Source organism: Rhopilema esculentum, chromosome 17 (assembly GCF_057945365.1).
Source record: "Rhopilema esculentum isolate cy_ngs chromosome 17, ASM5794536v1, whole genome shotgun sequence".
In the NCBI taxonomy this organism is placed as follows: domain Eukaryota; kingdom Metazoa; phylum Cnidaria; class Scyphozoa; order Rhizostomeae; family Rhizostomatidae; genus Rhopilema; species Rhopilema esculentum.
Window position 1 is genome coordinate 5,664,242 of NC_142831.1, and position 18,022 is coordinate 5,682,263.

Below are 18,022 nucleotides of genomic sequence, written 5' to 3' on the forward strand. Positions count from 1 at the left end.
AGCTTTAACAACTGAAACAACAAATGGCTGTTAGTATGATAAATTTAATGTATGTAAAATTCAAATCACTATGATTTTATATACTCTCTCAATAATCTTATTTTGTACATGTAGAGGTCTCGTGTAGGTGGAGTCACCTTGTGTAGATAAAGATGAGTAAATGTCTCTAATCTATAATATCCTGCCAGTAGCATTGTGTTTTTCACTTTATGCTTTTCGTATCAAAAAGTTCCAAGGTCAAGGCTCAGTGTCAAAGCTGTCAAGGAACCTAATTTAATCTAGTTAAGTAACGAAAATGTGACGTCATCGACGACAACCCCAGTTGAAGCTGAAGAGGAGCCCAGCAAAGCTTTGGTGATTCATCAAATTTTAGCTATAACTGCAGTACATTAAAAGCTCAAGCTTCCATGGAAAGGCGTCACAGAACATAGTTCAATGGCTAGACTATTAACGTCATTTTGCTAAAGTAGTTTGGCTCCACCTTGGGTTTAAGTATTCAATCTTAGAAATCACAAAGCTTCCAAATTTTTCTTTAAAATTTTTATGTGATTTGGATAATAGATATTTTCTTTCTTACGTGGGTAAAATTGTAGGCTCGTTTTTGAGAGAGTAATCTGGCACCCTCTCGCTTTGTGTCTCCAGTATTTTGATAACGAAAAATAAGAAGTATCGTTTTTGTTTTATCGACAAAATATCTACAAGAGGTTTTTTAATGACATACAGGAAAGATTAAACCTTTCAGAACTTTGCACAAAAGTAACAGGATTAATAAAGACCGTTTTTAGTGAATAAGGTACTTGATTTGGAACATCTTTGTCGGAATCCAAGAATTTTTATTCAGAATAACTACCATAATGTGTTTACAAAAAAGATTCACTTAACTTAAATGATCTTGACAGGTTGGGTGGTCCATTCCCGGAGCTTTCATTGTAAGGTCCAACAGTGGACTGTCTTAAAAGTTCAGAAGGTTGATAGGCTGAAATTTATCTTGGGAATCGAATACTAAAAACTTCCTAAAATTTCACTGTTGCAAGGATACTATCAGGAAACACGTTATCTTGACAAAACTTCTAATGTAGCCATAACTGACATTGTGGGCAATTTTGGGAAAAATTTTTCGAAACAGTTAGGATATGTTTTGCAATGATAGTCTATAGAGAGGGTTGGGATGAAGATTTTATGGTAAATGGAGTCACGTAGCCTTGTTCTTGCTTGAGTGGCCTTCCATCCTCTATTTCCTATATTCAAAATTCCGTTTTTCGTGGTAATTGTTTGTCTTTTTGAGCTATGAAGTGGTCAGTTTGCCATAAGACTCCACATTACTCTCTCGACTTGAAGCCTTTCTCGTACATTTCTGTGTTATATACATATATACACTGTCGGGCTTGTCCAAAAAATGACAATTATGGAGAAGAAACATAATTAGCCTTAATTATTCAAAATTGGGTAATTTTCACTAGAAAGATTATCATTTTCATTATTTTTTATTCATCCTTTAAGATTGTTGCATTTATTTACTGAAATGAGACATAATTTTAAGGATTACCGAAAATACAATTTTACTGAACATGAAGAAAACTTCATACGCTTAATTTTTTCCTTTAGGGGCCCTTGCAAATTTATCTTTTATGATAAAGTCGGACATTTAATGAAATAGATTAGGACAGTTTTCATTTAGACAGAAGTGTAATTTTCTAATGGTGTGGCACTATTCACATGGAAACTACAATACTTGAGACCACGTACCAACCCCAGTTGATACGACAATGGAAAATAGTGAATATGTGAGACTGTAGCTGAAAATATATGATATATGTGAAGAAGAAAGTAATTTGAGAGTGGCCAGTGAGGTTTAACGTTTTGGCGTGTTATTTATGCAATATGGTGTCTGGTGTGAATGGTTTTTGTTTTGAACAAGGAAATATGCCGCCTCCAGCGCTCCATATCTGTTCTTGCGAAGCTGTGCAGCGTCTTTGTATGTCTCACTATTGTTGTAAGACCTTCACCAAAGAAGCGCGGTTATACCCGCGGCTACCGCGAATACATACTATGAATGTATGACCAGGTGGTTTAAGCAGGCCATACTAGTAGCTTAGCGAACAGGGTATATAATGAAGAGGTGGTTTGTGCAGTCAGTGCAGTTGTGTCTTGCGAATGAATGTGGTGGCGCTTGAAACTCGAATCTCAAATCTCTATCAAAGAAATCCGTCTCAGTTGTCATTTGTTCATGTCACAACGTCTTGTGTTTGGATTTTGCAATTTGATATGAGGATTTTCTGCAGCCTTGAGGTAAGGTGTATTGTTTTTGCCTATGAATTTTAAATTCATCGGCTCATATCTTTTGATTTTACAATCATTTGTAAATTTTGCCATTGATTTGTTTCAGCAGGACTGCATACCTACTGATCTGCACTGCCAAGATTTGTTTTGGAAAAACTGAAAATTGGCAGTTATTTGATTTTTAACTCGAAGGCGCAATAAAATCCCAACATCTATCAACCTTCTTTACTCATAAGAGTAGTAAATGTTTCTTGAAATTCAAAAATTCCACGGTTTTCTCTGCTTTAATGTATAGGAGCGATATTTTTTCTTTCGCTGACTGATTTTTGGGGAACTTTCTTTTCAAGTTTATGTTACTACAGTATTAACCTCGCAGTTTCAAAATGAATTTTCAAGCGATTTTTCAAGTTGGTTTTTTGTTCTTTTTGCGTACATAACAAAGAATTGATATTTTATTTACCATTATGTGAATCTTTACGAGATCTGGCTATTTCGGACTCCCGCAAAACATCTGTTATCTTTTGATTAATGCAGTGATGGTTGCATTGTTCGTTAATAAACTTTTTTGTAAGGATGTTTCTAAATAAAAACCTCTTAGAATTTCATTTCTTTGCTGTGAGTCGCGGGAAAACGCCGAAAAGAACGCGTTGCACATTGCAGTAGATCATGTCTTTGGGTTTTGCAGCAAGCTGCGTCTAACGTACTCTTGTTTGATCATCTAACCAGACAATCATACTCTTGTTTCGATCTTAATAAAGCATAATTCAAAGGAACTGTCACATACCCTTTACACAAAAATAGCTTATTTTCATTCGAGTATTTGTTCTTTTTTTGTTTTACTTCACTTGAAAGGGTATTAGGTTATACAGCGTTTTCAAATATCGCAGTGGGAAATTGAACACAAATCTATGCTTTATTGTTACGTTTGTTCCATCGAGTCGACTTTGAGGATGTTTGTCAAGACCGAGTCAAGACTTCGGAGCTCTATGGAATCCATGCGATGGGCATCATTGTAGGGCACAGAAAGTTTTGGTGAATTGTCTTGCATTCACACCAATGTAGGTGTAAGGCTTGATAGTTAATAGAAAACCTTGAGAATGAGGGATGAATAACAAGCCTTCGTTAGGTTAGGTTGTATTCAAAGAGCAAAATCAGGCAGATGATAGCTATCTTTAGCAAACGTTGGCAAAGTATCAGGAAAAAGTGGATTAGCAGGTCGGAAAAATTATAAGCGTTGAACAAACCGTAATGAGAGCAAGCTTTGTGAGACATGCGAAGAATAAGTAAGTTTGAATTGTATTACTTTTCGTGGGGATATTCTTTTATCAAAAAAGCTCTCCTTTCTGTTCCGTCTTTCCTATTCTTTGTGAACATGTGGTGAGGCGCATGATTTATTGCAAGCGGAGACTTCATTATAATCATTATGATCACCATAATCATCGCAAAGTATTTCTCTTTGCTACGTTCAAATTTGTTAATTTTCATTGGGAAGAAAAACCTTCGCACAGATTATGCAGAAAGGTGCACTGAATTACTGTTTAAATGTGTATTTGCCTCTTAACTTCTCATGTTGTATATGAGTGCTTTGGATGTCTGTCTCTTTTTTCAGTAAATGCGGTCTCGTTTCTCAAAATGCTCCCCTCCCTCAGTCCACGCAGTAAATGAAGTTTCATATTTTTTAAGAGCTCTCGTGTTAGAAAGACAAGCGAATGAAAAATTGAAAAATATAAGTATTCCAAGTTGCCATATTAACGCTCAAAGTATTCTTAACATGAAGTGCCAGTTTTTCAGTCGAGTTTTACATGTGCCGATTTTTAATCTATATACGAAAGTGTTTTAAATTGGAGTATCCCCATCTTTGGCGTTTAGTTTGCACGCGTTACTAGTTTTTACCAGCAGTGGATGCATAGAATTTGATGTTGAGTTAGAAACTTTGATGCATTTCTCGTGAGAACAAGTCATACAGCTAATTGGAGCGTGTTTGCACCCCCCCCCTCCGTTAAAAGTTTGCGAAACTATGTTCTTCTTCCTATAAAGCGGACCTACTCTCCTCCTACCCCCCACTCATCTCTAACGTCTTCTAAATGTACAGTTCGTTCTTGCTACATTGTTGGAAAGCACATGTTCAGTCAGATAAATCTTGGGGGTCTTCTGCGCTGCGTACAAAACAATTGTTTGAAATTGGCGATTGAGGTCGAGGCTTCTTTTTCACGCCAACACCCGTCATTCTTAAAACTCAACAAATCTTGCCAACATTCAGGAAACTTTGTTGAAAATCCTGTGAAGAAAATCCTACTTTTTCGCTCACAAGCGTGGCTGTTCCCTCTTCGCTCACAAGCTGAGCTTTCCCTCGGCCCTCTAAAGTTAACGAAGAATGGGCGGAGATTTGTGTTGATCTAAAAAAATTACATTGGGAAAGAATTTGCCACATATAAATGATTCAGATTATCTTCATTAAGAGGCGGCCTAAAACAAGCTTAACCCTGTTTTGCCCAATCTACGCATCATTTGTGGGAGAAGGATCTTCGATCATTTGGACGTTTGTATGGCTAAGATGCTCATTTCGTGGGCCAGCTGAATGTTAATATGCGTCTGCAGGTCTTCTATTTCGTAATCCCATAACAAACCTGCCCGCAGACTCTTGATGACGTCATCCAATTTGAGACCCTTCAATGCTAAACAACAGCAACGGCAATGCTAGCAATTAAATTTAATTAACTATTTTGTAAACATCTTCTTAAAGATTCTGTTGCAATATGAGAGTCTTCTTTTCTTTGAATAAGATTGGATTGATTTCTGAGGATAAAAGGAAGTCACGATTCTTTTTTGTCACCAAGAATCAAGGAACGTTTCCCCGCAGGCCCGCCTTTGACAATAGATATCGTCCCCGGTAGCCGCGGGCACAAAGTGCGGGGCGGGGAAAGGAGTCATTGTCCATTTACTTTGTTTTGCTGTAAAATGTCTAGGTTTTGCTGACATCGTTTTTGCCCGCACAGGCAAGATCATTTTTCCCATCCTTTTTGCCTAATTCAAAAAAATTTCCTGGCGTTTTCTTAAAGAGAATATTAGTCTTTCTTCCCCTCGTTGACTCCGTCACTATCAACAACCAATCTTCCCGCCAAGGTCTCGATTATTGCCCTAGCGACAGCCTCCTACCCACATTGAGCGGAGCATTGCAAAAACAATGTGACACCGAATACTCTTTGTTGCAATCCTGGTTGTTTTTGGAAGATTTCCTTGTAGATATTGATATTAGTCAGCAGATAAGATTGATAAACTCAAATCCTGATTGTCTTTCTAATTTTACTCCCCGCGGTAACTTCGAACAATAGTAACACATCCTTCTTATCTAGCGTGTAATATACACGATTCATCATACCTTGTCTGCTACACCCTGATTAGAGCATGACAAACAGGTGTGGCGGGAAAATTTTTATCGAATAGATTTTTATCTTTGTTTTGAAGTCTTCGTCTATTGGTGGTGAATTTTTGGCTTTAGAGCGGTTCTATTCACTCGCCTACATAAGAGATAATTGGGATTTCTGCCTATCCTCACAGAATCTGCATGTTCAATTCTTTGGAAACTGGGAACCAGAATACTTTTTTATCATTATTCTGTGCCTGAGTAAAGTTTTTTAAGGAGTGGGGAGGGGGAGTATGATTTTCAGTTTAACTCAGTGTGTGGTGTGACAGGCAACTCGAAAACCAGGCTCTTTGCCTCTCAATCTTACAGTGGAATTAATTTTGCATTGCAGTAGTTCTATGTAATTTAAAAGTTCATCGTTTTAAATAGAAGCTGGAGGAATGACAGAGTTTGAGCTGCAGGCTTTATTATTTCCGAAATATTTGCCGGATCCTTCTGCTAAATTAGATACAGTTTTGATGATTATATCAACTCTAAAGGATTAACAAACATCCCCACCTTTTCCAAGACACATTACTCTCACGCCCTAGCTAATTATGTTATAATAGTTTAAATAGCAAATATCAAATCGAAAATAACAAATTCCTTTCGTCAATGCAAATAAAATGAAAACTGAAAAATGTTTTCCTGTTTTGGCGTAGCACAAAACACATGTAGCAGTTTTCGTTAATGCAAAAATCGGTTTCACCAGTACTTCTGAGATTTGAACCCTGTTAAACATTACATATCTTTCAAAGAGCTTAAATGAATTCAAAGTTTTCCTTTTTAGGATACGTAAAACGTTCGATACAAAATATGAGGCGGAAATTCATTTTTAGGTCAATTCGCAAGTTTTCATTTTGTATGCAAATATTGTGGTACTTGGTAGATATTTTGACGTACAACCTTGACGTGGCGCATATGTGCTTTTATACTTGGTACATTGAGACAAAATGGAAGCTTGAAAAATCTAAATTGGTAAATAAAGTCAGTCACGAGCCTTTGTTTTGGACAAACTGCCCAGCTGTGGTCCAAGTGGATTGCCACTTGAGAAATGAAACAGTTATTGTTGACTACTTTTCTATTAAAAAGGTAACATTTCCTTTTCCTGAACAAAATACTTTCTTGATAACTCACCAGCCTGCATTCTTCAAGAGTCAAGATTCCTATGCCAATTCGAAAAAGTCATTCTATCTAAAAAACGACGATTGTTAGGTGTTTAATTATTGGTGCAAAGATGCCTGAGGGATGATTATAAGAAGACGCTTGAAAGATAAGGGTAGTTAATGGGCCAGGTGTGTCAACTTTGAACAATCAATGGAAAGATATTAGTGAGCATGTACATCGGGGATCAGTGTAATGAAAGGATGTGGTTTGGTTTTAGATTTGGTCACTTAGGAGAGGTAAAAAGCATTGAAAAAGGTATAGGGAGCAATAATTCTAAGGCACGTTGACCTCGCTGATTCTGTGCAAAAAAGTAAATTGACAGCACGAATGTATCAAAGAATAGCCCTGTAAATGATAATTTATTTTCAATATGAAATTTTTATATTTTTAATTGGACTTCAACTCATCGGGGAAGACCTTGCCTCAAGAAACGGCGACAATGCCTTTTGTCTGATTTGAAGCAACCAGATATGTCACAAAAACACTTCTGGGGGGGGGGGTCATAAGAGAGAGGGGGCTCGTTCAAAGGTGGGAGCTTGTTTGAGGACTTATAGTAGCAATCAAAATAATGTGCAGTACCAGGTGAAATGGAAAATTGACCAAGCGAGTAAATATTTCTTCGGCTTCCTCGTTGATTTTCTATGGGATTTTAACTCAAGGGGCAAATACATTGCTTTACGAAACGGTGATAATGTCCTTTGTCTGACCTGAAACAGCCAAAAGTGTCATAAAATACTTATAGGTAGGGCTTATAAGAGGGAGGGGGCTCATTTGAAAGTGGAGCTTATTCCAGGACTTAAAATAGCTATTAAAAGAATGTACCAGGTGAAACGGAAAATTGACCAAGCAAGCGAGTATTTCTTTGGCTTCCTCTTGAATTTCCAATTACGTCACAACTCACATTGCCGAGAGGTATATTGTTTCCGACGATTCATGCTTTTGTCTGCCTTTAACGCAAGTTATGACAATACGCGTCAAGTCAAAACTTGGAGCACGTTGTCCCAATAGGCAATCGAAGGATTATCTTTAGCCACAACGGGTGGAATTCTCAAGAAGCGCCAATATTTTCATGTTTTTATTTCTGTTTTTAAAAACACTGACATACAAACAGGGAATTTGACCCTTTTGCAACGTTCGTTGGCGTCATTTGAGGAACACAACCTAGGTGGTTTGAGAGCGCTTCCAACAATTCAATATCATTCTTCAAAACGATGATATCAGCATTGATAAATATCCTTTGAAATTCTGCAACTTGTTTTTTCAATTTGGAATTGTCTGACAATAAACTGAAAATCATTCTTTAGTTCAAGTTTCATAGTCCTGAAGCGAAATAATATGATAAATTAATTTTTTGCATTCACTGCAAGCCACTGCAACTGGAACTTTCTGTTTAACCGAAGCTGCCTTTAACACTTTAACTGTGGGCAGTAACAATACGCATTTTTTACTCAAACAAATATAGGGGTATAGTGCTAGGGGCTAGCCCCCTTGTCAACGCCTATAAGTAGCCAATTTCTACTTATTCTATTGCTTTTTTAAACATTTTGCGCAAGAGCCCCCGTTATTATTTTGCTAACGCTACACCCCTGCTTAACGACGAGGTAGAGGCATGTTGGAAGTTAGCCGTGAGAGTTTTGCTGGCATTGTTGAAAAGGCATTGTCAATGTTTGCCGGAGTTTTACTCTGCAGTAAGTGGTATGAATCGGAAAACCGTTCTCAATGATGTAACATGCTATTTCGGTCGGTACAGCTTTGAATCAAAACAATATCAATGAATTCAAAGGACAATCACGTTGGAAACGTTCGACGCGCGTGCTTTTCATGTGCTGCTGTTAGTTTAATTTTTAATTAATTAGCAACGGGCTAATTGTGGTATCTCTAGTTTCCAAAATCCACGTAAAAACATTTACCAAATGAATAGTGAATGGTGATAGGTTATATATAAGGCGCTGGTGGGAAAACAATAAGAAAAGGCTTTGAAAGTCAGACGTTTTGCAAGCTACTCTTTTCACTCTTTTCCAGGTACGTGAAAACAGCGAGATCTGTGATTCAACGCTCTTATTTAATATATTTTTATGCATAATAACACCACTGTAGTGAAAGAAGACAGTTTATCTAGAAAATTAGAGCTGCGATTAAGTCTTGAGCGGGGGTAACTATTACCCTTCTCTGGGAGGCCATTGAATTCACTATACCTAAGCCTGACATTGATAAAGTGTAATAGCACTGCCTGTGCAGAATCAAAGGACATGAGATACGGATTTTAGCTGGAAATATGCCTATCATATTGTGATTTTAAACCCTTGTGAAATGTTTGGCGGGTGAAGAATGTTCAACCCGTGTAGGTAAAAAGGATGACTGTACCAGATTATCAATAAGCTGGCTCTCGACTGTCTCGGATCGTTCGCAAAAAATATTGAAATAACACCTTATGAAATACAATTTTGTTTTCGATTATGAGTTTGATGTGTGCCTGCTAGGTTTTGGTAGCAGAATTAGTTGAAAGGTTGGAAAAAGATTATTTTTTATTAGTAGCTTCTGCTTCGTATTCAAATAATTTTATTGTTTATATTTTACCAAAAATGATATCAGTTTGAGCAATTTTTGCCTTTCTTATTTGAGATGTTTTTGCACAGTCCACAGATACATTCTATCTCCACACCAAAGAATGACAGCCTTGCTATCTTTTGCAGAAAAGGCGCATCATTTGTCCTATCAGAAATCTCGACTAATTAGAAGCTTATGTCGAGAAAGCCTTCTAATTCTAAAAACGCTTTTATTATGTCAACTAGGCGTGATTTGTACTTATTTGTTACTACCTAGGACACTGAGAACTATGTTTGTCAAGCAGTGTCCCGGTCCTTCCATTCGATCTCACCTTCCATTCGTTCTCGCCTTCCATTCGATCTCGCCTTCCATGAATCGGACAATTAACATAAAAAACCAGATGTTCTTTGTAAGGAAATACAAGAGAGAAAGCTACTCGAGGAATAAACATTATAAATTTACTGCGATCGTCATATTACCCAAAATGCTTAGTTTCCGCCACTGGTTTGATCTCAAAACAATTTTTGAAATTCAGCAACAGCTAAAAAATGGGCAGCAGTTGTTTTAACTAAACTTTAAATTGATACTAAATCTTATTTTTTCTTTGTCAGGTGAAGACAATGAAGTCTGTTTCTCCGATACTGATCGTTGTTATTGTTGTTTGCTCCTTTATTGGTGCCGATGGGCATGATTTTCAACATCTGAAAATGCATCACCAGATCTGTAATTACTACGATTTGACTGAATTTCTTGCACCAATATGCACCGCGTTTTACGGACGAAGATATCGGAGGGATGCTGAGAGTCCTTGTAAGTTTTCTTTGTTGTAATGCTCTTCTTGATGCTGCGAATATGAAAAGTAGCTAGTTAGGCTGCAGTACATGATGATGCAAAACAAACAAAATAATTGTCATTGCTTCATAATCTTAACAGTTCGTAGGCTATTATTTTTATATTTCTATATGTTTAATATATCGACAATGTGTCTAAATTCAAGTTTAATCTAAAAATACTGTCAAAATAAGTCCTGAAAGAGCAATATTGCTCGTATAGCCGTAAATTGAATACCCTCCACTAATGTTCACGGACGTTCAGTTTCTCAATTTATCTCAAAATACACTGTCTGTCAAAATTTTATTTCTAAACTACTTTGAATGGCCATATATTTCGATAAAAAATCAAGTGAAAATTTGCCAATGATTCTTTAGAAGTTTTGTGTCATATTGCTTCTTGAAGTATTCTAGAGAACATTTGCAAAGTATATTTTGTCCATCTGACTAATTATAACAGCGATATTATCAAAGCTCTGTTATCGATAAAATTTACGATATTATTTAGAGAATTTAGAGAGCTTCTTGAAATCCTGTAATGTCAAAATCCCTCAGTTAACCTCTTTTCTCGTTTTAGCAAATATCATCAGTGAATCGAAACAAGCTCTAAGCTTTCTGAAATCCTCTCTTCGATCGAGAAGACGACGAGCAACTTCAAGGGACGTCTCTTATTATGATGAATGCTGCTCAAGTAAGATTTGTTCCTTCCAAGAACTATTCGAGTATTGTACAGTTATCCCATTTCATCGTCTTTTACATAAACGCTAGCCGTGCGTAGCGAAAGGTCTGACGCATTCATTAAATACTACGCCATCAGATCCTAGAAAGACTCGCCAAACGTAAACTTCCTTTGTCATAGATGATATACATTTGGCAACTTTCCCAGGCGATTCGAGACAACTCAGTTATCCCAATGAATCTCAAACAATCCCAAAATAATTTTCATTGCACTTTCGCTCTTCTGTTGCTATCGGGTTTTTACCGACTTGAAAGCAATTGCCTTCTCAATCCTTGAATTTTATTTCCATCACTTCTACAATATTATTTATAGAAACACGGTTTAGATACTCAAAATTTATCGCCAAAGAGAATTTTATGGCTTATGGTCTTATGAATAAAATCAAATCTACATCAACCACTTATTGTAGCTAATTCCATTCTAACGTAGAAAGTTTTGAATGCAAGAATTCCATTCTATGTTAAAAAATATATGTGATGTACATATTAGTTACCAGACTGATATAAAGTAAATTTTAAATAGAGTATTTCGATTCTCGTGTAATATTATTTAAATTTATTCCGTAAGGTAGCTTCTTTACCTCCGAATTGTCTAAGATTTAAGAAAATATGACATTGAATGAATTTGAATGAAATTCATTAACACTATCTTAAAATTTTCATTTGATTTCTCAATGTATGTCTGCATGAACCGACATTTTACACATAACTGGACAAAATCCAGCACAAAAGAAACTACTAGACTTGTTTCTTACAGCGTTTCAAAAAAGAGAGATTAAATTGATGCCACAATGGCAGTATTTTGAAGATTGTGACGCTTTTAACGATTCCATTTAAAAAGTAACCACAAAAATGATACAATTGTTGATGAAAATAGTGTCCAGAGAAATCTCAGGTTTGATAAAAGTAGTGGGTTTCAGTTTTTGAACAAAAAAAATTGTATACTGTTTAAGGAAGCATTTTCCAACGGATAGACTGCTTTAAAAAGTAAAGAATTCTTTTTAGATGCTATTCAATAGAATTAATTAGGTCAAAACAATTTTATTTTTTCAAGGCATTCTCGGCAATGGAACAAATGATTCAGATAATAAATCAAAAATACGACTTTAGTGGTCAAGCTAAATTCAATTTTTTTATCTTATCATATATAAGCGAATTAACAGGCCTTCAGAAGAAAATTTTTTGGAAAACAGTGAACAACTTTTTTAAGCCAACACCATTCCTACTTTATGAAAATTCCAGCCGACTAAAATTGTGTTTTTTGGTAAAAAAACGACTTTCATTCCAGCACTATATTCACCTCTTGCCTTTTCTGATCATGTATAAGAGAATTAGCTGGTTTTCTGAAAAAAAATTTCACGAAAAAATGCACAATTTTTCTAGGCCTATAGCCTTACTTTTTTCTCGAAAATCAAGTCACCTGAAAAACTGTTATTCATGGGAAAAAGCTACTTTTAATCCAGAATTGAATCCATTTCTCGTTTATTCTTATCATATAAAAGCGAATTAGTTGTATTTGTGAAAAAATTTTTTCGAAAAAATACACAATTTTTCTAAGCCTATAGCCTTACTTTTTTCTCGAAAATCAAGTCACCTTACAAACTGTTATTCATGGGAAAAAGCTACATTTAATCCAGAATTAAATCCATTTCTCGTTTATTCTGATCATATAAAAGCGAATTAGTTGTATTGTGAAAAAAATTTTCGAAAAAAATACACAATTTTTCTAAGCCTATAGCCTTACTTTTTTCTCGAAAATCAAGTCACCTGAAAAACTGCTATTCATGGGAAAAAGCTACTTTTAATCCAGAATTGAATCCATTTCTCGTTTATTCTGATCATATAAAAGCGAATTAGTTGTATTTTTGAAAAAAAATTTTTCGAAAAAAATACACAATTTTTCTAAGCCTATAGCCTTAATTTTTACTCGAAAATCAAGTCACCTGAAAAACTGTTATTCATAGGAAAAAGCTACTTTTAATCAAGAATTGAATCCATTTCTTGTTTATTCTGATCATATAAAAGCGAATTAGTTGTATTTGTGAAAAAAATTTTTAGAAAAAAATACACAATTTTTCTAAGCCTATAGCCTTACTTTTTTCTCGAAAATCAAGTCACCTGAAAAACTGTTAATCATGGGAAAAAGCTACTTTTAATCAAGAATTGAATCCATTTCTCGTTTATTCTGATCATATAAAGCGAATTAATTGTATTTTTAAAAAACATTTTTCGAAAAAATACTCAATTTTTCTAAGCCTATAGCCTTACTTTTTTCTCGAAAATCAAGTCACCTGAAAAACTGTTATTCATGGGAAAGAGCTATTTTTAATCCAGAATCGAATCCATTTCTTGTTTTTTCTGATCATATAAAAGCGAATTAGTTGTATTTTTGAAAAAAAATTTTCGAAAAAAATAAACAATTATTCTAAGCCTATAGCCTTACTTTTTTCTCGAAAATCAAGTCACCTGGAAAACTGTTATTCATGGGAAAAAGCTACTTTTAATCCAGAATTGAATCCATTTCTCGTTTATTCTGATCATATAAAGCGAATTAATTGTATTTTTAAAAAAAAAAATTTTCGAAAAAAATACACAATTTTTCTAAGCCTATAGCCTTACTTTTTTCTCGAAAATCAAGTCACCTGAAAAACTGTTATTCATGAGAAAGAGCTACTTTTAATCCAGAATCGAATCCATTTCTCGTTTATTCTGATCATATAAAAGCGAATTAGTTGTATTTGTGAAAAAAATTTTTAGAAAAAAATACACAATTTTTCTAAGCCTATAGCCTTACTTTTTTCTCGAAAATCAAGTCACCTGAAAAACTGTTAATCATGGGAAAAAGCTACTTTTAATCAAGAATTGAATCCATTTCTCGTTTATTCTGATCATATAAAGCGAATTAATTGTATTTTTAAAAAACATTTTTCGAAAAAATACTCAATTTTTCTAAGCCTATAGCCTTACTTTTTTCTCGAAAATCAAGTCACCTGAAAAACTGTTATTCATGGGAAAGAGCTATTTTTAATCCAGAATCGAATCCATTTCTTGTTTTTTCTGATCATATAAAAGCGAATTAGTTGTATTTTTGAAAAAAAATTTTCGAAAAAAATAAACAATTATTCTAAGCCTATAGCCTTACTTTTTTCTCGAAAATCAAGTCACCTGGAAAACTGTTATTCATGGGAAAAAGCTACTTTTAATCCAGAATTGAATCCATTTCTCGTTTATTCTCATCATATAAAGCGAATTAATTGTATTTTTAAAAAAAAAAATTTTCGAAAAAAATACACAATTTTTCTAAGCCTATAGCCTTACTTTTTTCTCGAAAATCAAGTCACCTGAAAAACTGTTATTCATGAGAAAGAGCTACTTTTAATCCAGAATCGAATCCATTTCTCGTTTATTCTGATCAAATAAAAGCGAATTAGTTGTATTTTTGAAAAAAAAATTTTCGAAAAAAATACACAATTTTTCTAAGCCTATAGCCTTACTTTTTTCTCGAAAATCAAGTCACCTGAAAAACTGCTATTCATGGGAAAAAGCTACTTTTAATCCAGAATTGAATCCATTTCTCGTTTATTCTGATCAAATAAAAGCGAATTAGTTGTATTTTTAAAAAAAAAATTTCGAAAAAAATACACAATTATTCTAAGCCTATAGCCTTACTTTTTTCTCGAAAATCAAGTCACCTGAAAAGCTGTTATTCATGAGAAAGAGCTACTTTTAATCCAGAATCGAATCCATTTCTTGTTTATTCTGATCATATAAAAGCGAATTAGTTGTATTTTTAAAAAAAAAATTTTCGAAAAAAATGCACAATTTTTCTAAGCCTATAGCCTTACTTTTTTCTCGAAAATCAAGTCACCTTAAAAACTGTTATTCATGGTTAAAAGCTACATTTAATCCAGAATTGAATCCATTTCTTGTTTATTCTGATCATATAAAAGCGAATTAGTTGTATTTGTGAAAAAAAGTTTCGAAAAAAATACACAATTTTTCTAAGCCTATAGCCTTACTTTTTTCTTGAAAATCAAGTCACCTGAAAAACTGCTATTCATGGGAAAAAGCTACTTTTAATCCAGAATTGAATCCATTTCTCGTTTATTCTGATCAAATAAAAGCGAATTAGTTGTATTTTTGAAAAAAAAATTTTCGAAAAAAATACACAATTTTTCTAAGCCTATAGCCTTACTTTTTTCTCGAAAATCAAGTCACCTGAAAAACTGGTATTCATAGGAAAAAGCTACTTTTAATCAAGAATTGAATCCATTTCTCGTTTATTCTGATCATATAAAAGCGAATTAGTTGTATTTGTGAAAAAAAATTTTCGAAAAAAATTTACAATTTTTCTAAGCCTATAGCCTTACTTTTTTCTCGAAAATCAAGTCACCTTAAAAACTGTTATTCATGGGAAAAAGCTACATTTAATCCAGAATTAAATCCATTTCTTGTTTATTCTGATCATATAAAGCGAATTAATTGTATTTTTTAAAAAAAAAAGTTTTCGAAAAAAATACACAATTTTTCTAAGCCTATAGCCTTACTTTTTTCTCGAAAATCAAGTCACCTGAAAAACTGTTATTCATGAGAAAGAGCTACTTTTAATCCAGAATCGAATCCATTTCTTGTTTATTCTGATCATATAAAAGCGAATTAGTTGTATTTTTAAAAAAAAATTTTTCGAAAAAAATACACAATTTTTCTAAGCCTATAGCCTTACTTTTTTCTCGAAAATCAAGTCAACTTAAAAACTGTTATTCATGATTAAAAGCTACATTTAATCCAGAATTGAATCCATTTCTTGTTTATTCTGATCATATAAAAGCGAATTAGTTGTATTTGTGAAAAAAAGTTTCGAAAAAAATACACAATTTTTCTAAGCCTATAGCCTTACTTTTTTCTCGAAAATCAAGTCACCTGAAAAACTGTTATTCATGAGAAAGAGCTACTTTTAATCCAGAATCGAATCCATTTCTCGTTTATTCTGATCAAATAAAAGCGAATTAGTTGTATTTTTGAAAAAAAAATTTTCGAAAAAAATACACAATTTTTCTAAGCCTATAGCATTACTTTTTTCTCGAAAATCAAGTCACCTGAAAAACTGGTATTCATAGGAAAAAGCTACTTTTAATCAAGAATTGAATCCATTTCTCGTTTATTCTGATCATATAAAAGCGAATTAGTTGTATTTGTGAAAAAAAATTTTCGAAAAAAATTTACAATTTTTCTAAGCCTATAGCCTTACTTTTTTCTCGAAAATCAAGTCACCTTAAAAACTGTTATTCATGGGAAAAAGCTACATTTAATCCAGAATTAAATCCATTTCTTGTTTTTTCTGATCATATAAAAGCGAATTAGTTGTATTTTTAAAAAAAAAATTTTCGAAAAAAATACACAATTTTTCTAAGCCTATAGCCTTACTTTTTTCTCGAAAATCAAGTCACCTGAAAAACTGTTATTCATGAGAAAGAGCTACTTTTAATCCAGAATCGAATCCATTTCTTGTTTATTCTGATCATATAAAAGCGAATTAGTTGTATTTTTAAAAAAAAAATTTTCGAAAAAAATACAAAATTTTTCTAAGCCTATAGCCTTACTTTTTTCTCGAGAATCAAGTCACCTTAAAAACTGTTATTCATGATTAAAAGCTACATTTTATCCAGAATTGAATCCATTTCTTGTTTATTCTGATAATATAAAAGCGAATTAGTTGTATTTGTGAAAAAAAGTTTCGAAAAAAATACACAATTTTTCTAAGCCTATAGCCTTACCTTTTTCTTGAAAATCAAGTCACCTGAAAAACTGCTGTTCATGGGAAAAAGCTACTTTTAATCCAGAATTGAATCCATTTCTCGTTTATTCTGATCAAATAAAAGTGAATTAGTTGTATTTTTAAAAAAAAAATTTCGAAAAAAATACACAATTATTCTAAGCCTATAGCCTTACTTTTTTCTTGAAAATCAAGTCACCTGAAAAACTGCTATTCATGGGAAAAAGCTACTTTTAATCCAGAATTGAATCCATTTTTCGTTTATTCTGATCAAATAAAAGCGAATTAGTTGTATTTTTAAAAAAAAAATTTCGAAAAAAATACACAATTATTCTAAGCCTATAGCCTTACTTTTTTCTCGAAAATCAAGTCACCTGAAAAACTGCTGTTCATGGGAAAAAGCTACTTTTAATCCAGAATTGAATCCATTTCTCGTTTATTCTGATCAAATAAAAGTGAATTAGTTGTATTTTTAAAAAAAAAATTTCGAAAAAAATACACAATTATTCTAAGCCTATAGCCTTACTTTTTTCTCGAAAATCAAGTCACCTTAAAAACTGTTATTCATGGGAAAAAGCTACATTTAATCCAGAATCGAATCCATTTCTTGTTTATTCTGATCATATAAAAGCGAATTAGTTGTATTTTTGAAAAAAAGTTTCGAAAAAAATACACAATTTTTCTAAGCCTATAGCCTTACTTTTTTCTTGAAAATCAAGTCACCTGAAAAACTGCTATTCATGGGAAAAAGCTACTTTTAATCCAGAATTGAATCCATTTCTCGTTTATTCTGATCAAATAAAAGCGAATTAGTTGTATTTTTAAAAAAAAAATTTCGAAAAAAATACACAATTATTCTAAGCCTATAGCCTTACTTTTTTCTCGAAAATCAAGTCACCTTAAAAACTGTTATTCATGGGAAAAAGCTACATTTAATCCAGAATCGAATCCATTTCTTGTTTATTCTGATCATATAAAAGCGAATTAGTTGTATTTGTGAAAAAAAATTTTCGAAAAAAATACACAATTATTCTAAGCCTATAGCCTTACTTTTTTCTCGAAAATCAAGTCACCTTAAAAACTGTTATTCATGGAAAAAAGCTACATTTAATCCAGAATTAAATCCATTTCTTGTTTATTCTCATCATATAAAAGCGAATTAGTTGTATTTGTGAAAAAAATTTTCGAAAAAAATACACAATTATTCTAAGCCTATAGCCTTACTTTTTTCTCGAAAATCAAGTCACCTGAAAAACTGTTATTCATGGGAAAAAGCTACTTTTA

The 18,022-nt window shown here is 33.3% G+C and overlaps 1 protein-coding gene across 1 annotated transcript; it reads left to right on the forward strand.

Annotated features, from left to right (window-relative positions):
* The first annotated feature begins 1,834 nt into the window (after positions 1–1,834).
* LOC135681151 (uncharacterized) lies at positions 1,835–11,642 on the forward strand. The gene is made up of 3 exons (XM_089113461.1): positions 1,835–2,289; positions 10,009–10,207; positions 10,805–11,642. Exons 1-3 carry the CDS (start codon positions 2,155–2,157, stop codon positions 10,993–10,995), a joined length of 525 nt encoding a protein of 174 aa, XP_088969587.1. The 5' UTR covers positions 1,835–2,154; the 3' UTR covers positions 10,996–11,642.
* Positions 11,643–18,022: the final 6,380 nt, after the last annotated feature.

Bases quoted from the DNA above. Each gene is read 5' to 3' on its own strand.
- LOC135681151 (XM_089113461.1), top strand. From the start codon at position 2,155: ATGAATGTGGTGGCGCTTGAAACTCGAATCTCAAATCTCTATCAAAGA. The intron at 2,290-10,008 runs GTAAGGTGTATT...TTTCTTTGTCAG, and splicing joins GGATTTTCTGCAGCCTTGAG to GTGAAGACAATGAAGTCTGT. The intron at 10,208-10,804 runs GTAAGTTTTCTT...TTCTCGTTTTAG, and splicing joins GAGGGATGCTGAGAGTCCTT to CAAATATCATCAGTGAATCG.